Below are 10,471 nucleotides of genomic sequence, written 5' to 3'. Positions count from 1 at the left end.
GATTTTACTCTCTAACTATAAACATAAAATTCAAATCATGAAATAACCAAGATTAAACAATTTGATTACCATGGATTGTGGCATGAATAATTGCACATAATCATTATTATGCATAAAAGTAAATAGTAGTGGTATTTAGACTTGCACACTTTCATGGTTTCTTTTTGTTTTTTGGGGTTCATATATTTTCATCTTTTTTGGCCTTCTCTTATTCTTTTTGTCCTTTGATTTTATTTTAGGACATACCTTCCGATACCATATGCTCTAGTGCCTCCTTCCTTCTCCTATTGTGTCATATTTGTAAATCCTTCAATCCTATCCCAAGTTGTTCTTAAGGGGGATGTTAGGATATTCGGACACATAGGAAATATTTAAGTATAACTTGGTCTAGTGTAGAGTTAGGTAAAGTGTGTTTATTTACTATGTACTTTTGTAACATACAATCCGATGGTCACGATATGTAGTGATCCGACGGTTCATTCTCTCCTCGATATTACTGACACTTTATCCGTGGCTTAACACCCGATTGGTCCATGATCTCTATTTAAAGAGCATGGAGGGTCATTTGTAGGTTAACCGTTCATGAGAGAAGCTTATGTAAATTTTCATTCTTTTATTAATATATTGCCTGAAGTGGCCGCGTTGGCTCAGGCCGTGGACTGTTTTCCTCTTTGAGGGTTTTAACCACGTCAAAATACTGGTGTATTGATCTGTGATCTGTTTGTGAGCGGTGTCCTTTGGTGGTATGTCTGAGGAACTTACCCTGTAAATTCCTACATGGTATGAGAGCTATTTGAGGGACGCGTCCGTTGGTGATCCAAATCTGAAGCCGGTAGAACTGCATCCGACCGTCGTTTCCTAGATCTACTGTTTCTGACTACTTTCGGGCCGAGAGGACTACTCTATTGTGTTAGGAGCATCTGTTCCAGTGAGGAACCCCTTTCGTTTCACGCAAAAAGGTATCTAGGAAAATCAGAAACATTGAGGAAAATATTTAGTTTGTGGCTAAAGCTAACTTCGAGCCGTAAGGTTCGTTTTTTTTGTATGTCCATGTTGGGTTTTGTGTTTTTTGTTTTGTAGGGAAAAAGAGCTTTCTCAAAGTAAGCACACAGCCCAAAGCTTCAGCGACTAAAAAAAAAAACCCTTCCTCTTTTCCAAAAATTACTAAACTTTTAGTTTAGCTCACTTGGTCCAAAGCTACTTTATGAGAGTAGAGGTCTTGAGTTCAAGTCTTCTTTTTGTTGAGCTAATTAGATTAAGTTTGGAAAGGGGGCTGATTTTTTTTTATAACATTATCATTCATTTCCGCACATTCCCGCACTTCGTCGGCATCTTCATCAAATTTTCTTCAAAAAGCCATAACTTCTTCATCCGAAAGCCGTTTTCAGAGCCATTTTTTTGAACCAGCCTAATTTTTCGAGATCTTTCCATTGGAACACTTAGTTTCAGCATTTATAGCTTCAGTTTCTGTTAAAATGGAAAGTCCATGCAAAGTTATTCTTGATAGCACCAACTACTTCCAATGGTGGTCCTACATTGTGGATTTACTTAGAAGTGAAGGTCTCTACAGAATAGCCTCAGGCCAAGAAACCAAACCGAAAGATGAAGATAAGGCAGCTAAATGGGAAAATAGGCAAGATCAAGCACGAGGGTTGATAGGGATGTCTATTTCTCCAGATCTTAGATTCCATATTGCAGAACTTGATACTCCTGAGGAAGCAATGAAACAGATCACTAAAGTTTTTGGAATAAAAAATGAACTTAAAGCCCATCAACTCGAAAATGAGTTGCTTACATTGGACCCCAATAATTTTTCTTGCATTGAAGATTTTTTGTCCAAGTTCAAGACCCTTAGACTTCTCTTGGAAGGTGTTAAGGTTAAGAAAGAAGATAGTAACCTTATCTATTCCATTCTTACTAAGTTGGGACCAGCCTATTCTGTATTTGTTTCCACCTTCCATTCTACAAGAGAAGCCTTCATTTCTCAAGGACAAGCCTACAAGTCCCCTTCCTTTGATTACTTTTGTGATTCTTTAATAAGAGAACAAGAAAAACTCTTACACCTTGGTCTTCTTAATCTTGGAAACTCTTCTAAGAAAGCGTTAGCAGCCCAGCAACAACCAAATTCAAAGAATCCTAAGAAGTTGTATCCTAAAAGGAATGGTCCTAAATCAAACAAGGGTCCTAATCAATTTCAGCCTCAAAATGATAAGACAAATAAAAATAAAGGGAAGAAGACTGATAGAAATTGCAACTTTTGTAATCGAGATGGCCACTTAGAATCCAAATGCTTTAAGAAGATGGAAGCCTTGGAAGCAGCAATGAAGAAGCATAAAATCCATTTGGAGCACTCTTCAACTTCAACTTCATCTTCAGGAATAACACTTTCTGCATGTGGTTGTCAAGAATCTCGGTCTGGCTATGCACTAAATGTATCTTCTTCTTCTCATTCTCATGAGTGGCTCATTGATTCTGGAGCTTCTTATCACATGGCCAAAAACAAAGCCATGTTTTCTTCTTTAAATGATTGTAACACCAAAAATATATATGTTGGTGATGATAGATCTCTTAGTGTTGTAGGGACTGGAACTGTTCATATAGACAATGGTCAATTTAATGATGTATTATGTGTTCCAACCTTATCCTGCAACCTTCTATCTGTATATCAGATAACTCATTCAGGTGAAGGTAAAATCGTTGAATTTTCACCTCACGATGTTGTAATTAAGGACCTAAGAGATCCTAGACAGATTTTAGCTACTGGCATTGCTGATGATTCCTCAAGGTTGTATAAGTTTCACAACTTTGGGTCATCAAATCTTCCCTTGGTATTTGTTGCTCATAACGATGAAGTGAGCAAACTTTGGCATGAGCGATTTGGTCACTTAAACTATCGCTCCCTTCAGAATCTATGTAAAGAAAATATGGTGATAGGTCTTCCAATGGTATCTTGCAGATATGGTGTTTGTTCCGGATGTGTACTCGGAAAACATCATCGGGATAGTTTTGAAAAACGTGCCTCTTGGCACGCCTCAACCCCTTTACAACTTGTGCATAGTGATTTATGTGGTCCACTTCCAGTTGTTTCATTCTCTGGCTACAAGTATTTCTTAACTTTCATTGATGATTTCTCCAGATGCACTTGGGTATACTTCTTAAAACTCAAGAGTGAAGTATTTAACATGTTCTTGGCCTTTAAGGCCTTTGTTGAAAAACAATCTGGACATCAAATTCTTAAGCTAAGATCTGATAATGGCGGAGAATATGTTAACAACAAATTCATCAACTTTTGCACTGAGAATGGAATTCAAATGCAACATACTGTTCCATATACTCCACAACAAAATGATGTAGCTGAAAGGAAGAATCGCACCTTAAAGGAAATGGCTAATTGTATGCTTCAATCTAAAGGACTTGGTCTTAATTTTTGGGCAGAAGCAATTAACTGTGTAAATTACATAATAAATCGCACTCCTACTAAGGTTTTAAAGAATATCACTCCAGAAGAAGCATGGAGCTCAATTAAACTAGATGTAAGTCACTTTCGTGTTTTTGGAAGTGAAGCATGGGCCCACATTCCAGATGAGAAACATAAAGCTTTAGAACCTAAGAGTGAAAAATGAATTTTTGTTTGATATTCTGAAGATGTCAAAGGATATAGACTTATTCCACTTAAGTCCAAAAATGTTATCATTAGAAGAGATGTAAAGTTTTCTGAAAATATATCGGCCTACGAGCCTAGTTCGGTGGATGTGCCACCTCTCCCTATCTCTTCTACTTTTGAAAATATTTCCTCTTCAAATGATGAAAGTGAGGATGACAATCCTCCCCCACCTTCTCAAGATCCTCCTTCAACTCCTCAGCTTCCAAAATGGGTTCATGCTACTCGGGATGCAGTAGGTGATCTTGCCGGTGATCCTACAGATCAACGACGTACACGTTCTCAGTTTGATAGAGCCTCTTCTTTACTGGCTCAAGCTTCAGTGAATTATGATCCTGACACCTTTGCAGAAGCTTCAGGCCATCCAGATTGGGAAGCAGCTATGAATGAAGAATATCATTCATTATTGGCAAATGATACATGGGATCTTGTTCCTCTACCAAAGGGACGAAAACTTGTTAGATGCAAATGGGTTTATAGAACCAAGTATGGACCAGATGGGAAAGTTGATAAACATAAATCTCGTCTTGTTGCTAAGGGTTTTTCACAAGTTGAAGGCATTGACTACACTGAAATCTCTCCCCTGTTGCCAAAATGAACTCTATCTGCCTTGTTCTTTCCCTTGTTGCCTCTTTTAATTGGGAAGTCCATCAGATGGATGTTAAATCTGCCTTCTTGCATGGGGACTTGCATGAAGAAATCTATATGGAACAACCTATTGGCTTTATACAAACAAACTCCAGCCTTGTATGTCGGCTTAAGAAATCCCTTTATGGTCTCAAGCAAGCTCCTCGAGCTTGGTATGCCAAAATGGATAACTTTATTTTAGAAAATGGCTTTTCTAGGTATCATTCTAACAATACTGTCTACACCAAGAAAGTGGGCAAGTCTCTTATCATTCTTGTTCTTTATGTTGATGATCTTATCTTGACTAGTAGTGATCCCAACCTTATAAACCATGTGAAGTCTAGCCTTAAAAGGAAGTTTGAAATGACAGACTTAGGACACTTACATTATTTTCTTGGTCTTCAAGTCTTGCAATCCAAGGAAGCTATTTCCCTTTCCCAGTCCAAATATGCCTATGATATTCTATGCTATTTTCACATGGAAGACTATAAGCCAATCCCTTCTCCCTTTCAGTCTGGAGTCAAACTTTCAGTCACTTGTACTTCTCCTGAAGTTGATGCTACCTTATACTGTCAACTTGTAGGAAATTTTTTTTATCTAACCCATACTCCTCCTGACCTTTCCTTTGCTGTTGGCCTTGTTGCTCGGTTTATGCAAAACCCACATGAAAGTCATTGGAAAGCAGCTAAAAGAATACTTCGTTATGTTCAAGGTACAGTTCAGTTTGGAATTCATTACAGTGCCGAAGCAGCTCCTCTATTGGTTGGTTTCACTGATTCCAATTGGGCTGGTGACCCTGATGATCGGAAGTCTACTGCAGGTTATGTGTTCACTCTTGGTTCAGGACCTATTACATGGGCTTGCAGAAACAAGGTGCCATTTCTCTTTCTTCAGTAGAAGCAGAGTATCGTGTTGCCGTAGAAGCTAGTAAGGAAGCCTTGTGGCTTCATCAGATCCTGTCAGAGTTTGGCTTTCAGCAGCAGCATCTGACTACACTTTGGTGTGATAATCAAAGTGCCATTCAACTATGCAAAGATCCAGTCCAACATCAGCGTAGCAAACACATTGAACTGCACATGCACTTCATCAGAAATCTCATTCACGACCATGTTCTTGAAGTGCAATATTGTTCAAATGATGATCAAGTTGCAGACATCTTCACAAAGACCCTCACAGAGGCGAAGTTTACTAAACTTCGATTTATGGTTGGAGTTCAGGAAGTTGTCACTAAGGGGGGATAGGCTCTAGTGCCTCCTTCCTTCTCCTATTGTGTCATATTTGTAAATCCTTCAATCCTATCCCAAGTTGTTCTTAAGGGGGGATGTTAGGATATTCCAACACATAGGAAATATTTAAGTATAACTTGGTCTAGTGTAGAGTTAGGTAAAGTGTGTTTCTTTACTATGTACTTTTGTAACTTACAATCCGACGGTCACGATATGTAGTGATCCGACGGTTCATTCTCTCCTCGGTATTACCGACACTTGATCCGTGGCTTAACACCCGATTGGTCCATGATCTCTATTTAAAGAGCATGGAGGGTCATTTGTAGGTTAACCGTTCATGAGAGAAGCTTATGTAAATTTTCATTCTTTTATTAATATATTGCCTGAAGTGGCTGCGTTGGCTCAGGCCATGGACTGTTTCCCTCTTTGAGGGTTTTAACCACGTCAAAATACTGGTGTATTGATCTGTGATCTGTTTGTGAGCGGTGTCCTTTGGTGTTCTGTTTGAGGAACTTACCCTGTAAATTCCTACATATGTACAATATTACAAGGCTTAACCTTAGTCATTCAAAATTATGAATCTTATTATTATAAGAACCTAACAAAAATATTGAAAAAACACACACACAAAAAGTTTAAAAAATAATAATTAGTAAATGAAAATACACATTAAAAAAAAACAACAACAACAACATGACAAAAAAATAAAAACAAAAAATAAACTTTGAAAAAAAAAAACAAAAAGAAAAACACAAAAAAAAAAATAGTTACAAGTATGTCATAATATATATTAAACTAGAAATTGTCCCAAAAGGTACAAAGAGAGGCCGATAGGATTATTAAATTGATATTGTTGAATTTTTCTAGAAGAGTTAATTGGTTTGTGGAAAACCTTATTTTCTTTGACTGGATCATTGTGCAATTAGTTTTCTTTAGATGTTTTGTTTATATCTATATTACAAGGAACACATTGAATGTCTTATTTCATTTTAGAGTAAGTTAATTACCCAAAATCAAGAGGTTAAGTTAATTACCCAAAATCAAGAAACCTCTATAGATGGCCAAGCATATACGAAGCTTGCTAGTGACCAAGGCAATAACCACCATGACTATCCCCTACCAATATATTTCATTGAAAACCATAATTGTATATTGCATTTAGAAAGTCAAAACATAATATTAGAAAACATGTTGATATATTGCTATTAAAAAGTTAATTCCACTAGAAAACATGATATTATTATTATATTTTATAAATAATAATATACATATATAGAATGATACTACATTGAAAACCATAATTGTATATTGTGATTAAAAATTCAAAATATAATATTTGAAACCATGCTAAATATGAAATTACAAACCTTAAATGTCAAAGGGAGAACTTAGAAGTTGGAAATTAAATGACCACAGCCATTCCGAAGACCATGTCTATAGAGACGTTAAAAAACCATGGTCAATGCCAAATTAGGAGGCCGGAAGGCAAAAACAAAAATAAGAAAATACCAAATCGTTGCTAACATTACATGTAGCAAGAATAAAAGAAGCACTTCTTCCCCATGGATGCCTTCCTGATTGTGATCTCACGCTCGCCTAAAGACGACCATCTAAACATGAACACGCACGCTTGAAAGGAGGAACAACACACCAGACACTATTCAGATCAGCTAATGAAGTATTATAAATTCTTGAAAATTTTGGAAGAGTTTATAGTGATGGTTTTGATCTTGTTGGAGACTGGTTCATAGCACATGCTATTGTGTTAATAATATTTGACTAAATTATTAATTATTTATATATAATATTGATTAAAAATTATATGTATGCCTGACAAGACCAGAAGATTGGAGTTGACAGAATTGTAAATTGTTGTAAATTTTTATTTAACAGAAAAGTTAAGGTGGTTTTTCCAAGTAATTTTCCAAATAAATCTATTGTTTATTTTGGTTCTGTGATTTTTCTTACAAATTATTGTTCAGATCTAAGATTTAAATTAACAAGCAATTATAGTTACGAATCTACTGCATTATTCAAACATCTGATATATTGACTAAGTTTTTAACACTGAGTGTCATTTTTCTGATTATTTTCAAAGGCCTGATACGTAAAGCTGCATTAATAAATCTAGCCTGACAATGTTGAAAATATGCCAGGGACCGGGATCGTCATTAAAGACACTACAGTCCCTGGAAATTTTCCCTAGGTCGTCCTCGAGAGTTGACTTATGAATGATAGCGATTAAAAGATCAGGAATTGGTTGCCTTCCTTAGGGAAAATACCGAATAGAAGATGAGGAAACAGAACTAGTCAGACTTCTAGTCCTCAACATTTAATTGTCAAATTAGGGCGAACAACGAATAAAGTTAGGTCTGAGTCATGCATATGTTTATTTTTTGTACTTTTGAGGAGAGGAAAAACATAGCTCTCCTTGCTTGCTTGTAGGGTTTAATATATTGACAAGAGTGGATATCCTAGGAGCCAACCTACTTTGCTTTGGCAGAATTTTTATATATAAAATATAGTTATAACTTTACCGTTTGAGCAAACATTTAGGACTCAAATCCATTGGAAAATGTAGCAAAATATTCCCAAAGCATCTATGCATCTCATTCATATGCTACAGTAAACTTTCCTGCACATGGATTACATGATTTTTTTTCTTATGCATGAAATAGATTAAAATACAAAAAATAGATAAAAAAATGCAATCACACACCATCCACAATGAACAAAAATAATTTCTCTAGATGCATAGATTACATGATTTCCAAAACAAAAATAATTTCCTGCACATGGATTACATGATGGATGTGCAAGAGAGTGTGGATCTAATCAACTTTCCTGCACATGGCTTACATGATAGGACTGCTGTGGGAGAACCCCAATTTAAGTATTCCTCTATAACTTCAACATTGCCTGCACCATGAATAGGATTCCAAACATGCGTGGCGCTAATTCCTTTGAACCCCATACCCATCAACTCTGCAACAGAACAGGAGTCAGTGATGGCCATGTTGCTCTTGTAGGTATCATGTACATGATCATCCTCACAGTTGCAGGTTGCAGTTCTCTTGTAGGAGCCCAACCACATGGAGTGCATGTATTTGTATTTTCTCCATGGGGCGAGGTGCATCCCAGTCTTCTTCAACGAATTCTTCACACCTTCGCACATTATCTTTACAATGGATTGCAATTTATCACCCCTCCCAACATATATGTTGGGAAGCAACTCAAGGAGGGCGCTGTATTCCCTAGTGGGTCTCGCTATCTCAAACTGCGTTCTGAAATCCAAGTCCACAAACAAACGAACGCTTCTGCCTGATTTTGTGCTCTTCAATATCACATCCAAGTATTCATAGTTACCTGCACAAGAATTCCCATCTCTTTAATCAAGAAGAATTCATGAAAGCATATATTTGAAAATTAAAAAATTTGGCAGCCAAAGAGACCCACTAACCAGAAGGAAAGCTTCTACTATTATCGTTGGGGTGCGATTTGCAGATTGCTGCATCATATCCCACACTTCTAAGATGGCACATCACGGACTTTTTGAGGCATTCTGCTTGTGGTTGTTGTTGCAGTTTCCTGGCTATTTCCAGACACTTAGCTGTTTCGGCCAGCAGGGTCAACTCTGTAGCACAACCGCAAGATATAATGCCCTGGGAAATATTCCAATCTTTTCAGTTCAGAATGTCGAAGAACATACCCAATATAGCAATATATATTAATATTAAAAGCAGGCAATACAAAAGTCAGATTGAAGAGGAAAATTTCAGGGTTTGATGTATAATATACCTGAAGTATCTCAAACTGTCGTTGTTGAACAAAATTTTGGCAATCCTCCGTGATGTTGGTATCCATGGTTTGAGTGAGGGGAGATAGGTCCTCTGCTTCTGCGCTTGCGCCTGATTCCTCCATAAATCGTGCAACCATATCCCCGAGGCACGCTGAGTCGGTCTCGTATTCGTTTTCGGTTCCGCTGCTACTGTTTCCTCTCTCTGGTTGAATCTCATCAACACTGCGGCGCACAGAGAATGCAGGCATTGCGAATTATAAGCAATTTGGGCAGACAAATATGATGGTAAGAAATGCAAAAGCCAGCGGGGAGTAGAGAGCAGGAGGGAAAAGTGTCATTCCTTTCCGTTGTGGGGTGAATGAATGTGGTGGAGAAAATCGAAGATAATTGATTTTCTTTCCTTCCACTTCATTCGATGATATTTCTTCTTTTTATGGATTTTCCAACGGTACTGTTAGCTCTACTATAAACTTCAGTGCTTAAAGGTCAAAATCAGGTCTGGTGGTGGAATTATGCCGAAAAGGGTTGTAGCACATGGTTTTCCTTCCTTCCTTCATTGTCTTTGTTGTTCTATGGTCCCGCTACCTTCGTTTCCTCTTCCTCTTGCATTTTATTATATTCCCATAGCTCCCGATGTCCCTGTTCCACACCAGCATTTAAGTTAGAATCTGTGTTTCCTTAGCTCCCGAGGGCTAGGGTTTAAACATAGTAAAACCCTGATGACGCAACCGTGTGCCATTATCCGCACCTACCTTGCTATCCCTCTGCTTTAATCCCCACTGTCGATCGCATCACAATCCAACTGCCTCCTTTATGTTACCGCACGATAAACTTCTTGCACGTCCCCTGTCATCTGGCCGTCCGTCGCGCAACCGGACGATAGTCGCAAGCCCTCTTCCCGTGACCTACCCACCCGTTAATGTGCGATAGCGGCGGTTTACCGCTGCAAAGTGTCGCAATATTACGGGATCGCGTTGTTGCATACGGATACCGCCGAGCCCCGATAGGTGGTGCAGGGAAACCACCTGTCGACCGAAACCACTTTTCTCCCACGCGTTATCTCCTGCGTACTTTCGTCTTCCGATCACCGTCGGATCTGCCAGAATCATGATCCGACAGCCTGCATTCTCCAATCACGCTCTCTCCCTATTCCCTCTG

General features: G+C 38.0%; 1 protein-coding gene across 1 annotated transcript; it reads right to left on the bottom strand.

Moving 5' to 3' along the window:
- Nucleotides 1-8,314: 8,314 nt before the first annotated feature.
- On the bottom strand, nt 8,315-9,660 carry LOC149173975 (uncharacterized). The gene is made up of 3 exons (XM_089420694.1): nt 9,313-9,660; nt 8,975-9,176; nt 8,315-8,880 (listed from the first exon to the last, which is right to left on the bottom strand). The coding sequence occupies exons 1-3, from the start codon at nt 9,559-9,561 to the stop codon at nt 8,315-8,317; spliced, it is 1,017 nt and encodes a 338-aa protein (XP_089276820.1). The 5' UTR covers nt 9,562-9,660.
- Nucleotides 9,661-10,471: the final 811 nt, after the last annotated feature.

The sequence above is a fragment of the Pinus tabuliformis genome, chromosome 4_1, assembly GCF_031772625.1.
Source record: "Pinus tabuliformis cultivar Carrire ecotype Pingquan chromosome 4_1, CPIR1, whole genome shotgun sequence".
Lineage (NCBI taxonomy): Eukaryota > Viridiplantae > Streptophyta > Pinopsida > Pinales > Pinaceae > Pinus > Pinus tabuliformis.
The sequence above is the reverse complement of the archived record's forward strand: the minus strand, read 5'-3'. Positions and strand labels throughout refer to the sequence as shown.

What these genes read in the sequence shown, in the direction of transcription:
- LOC149173975 (XM_089420694.1), bottom strand. Translation starts at nt 9,561, where the DNA reads ATGCCTGCATTCTCTGTGCGCCGCAGTGTTGATGAGATTCAACCAGAG. An exon ending in GACAGTTTGAGATACTTCAG is followed by an intron (nt 9,177 to 9,312) that starts GTATATTATACA and finishes AATATTTCCCAG; the next exon opens with GGCATTATATCTTGCGGTTG. An exon ending in TAGTAGAAGCTTTCCTTCTG is followed by an intron (nt 8,881 to 8,974) that starts GTTAGTGGGTCT and finishes ATTCTTGTGCAG; the next exon opens with GTAACTATGAATACTTGGAT.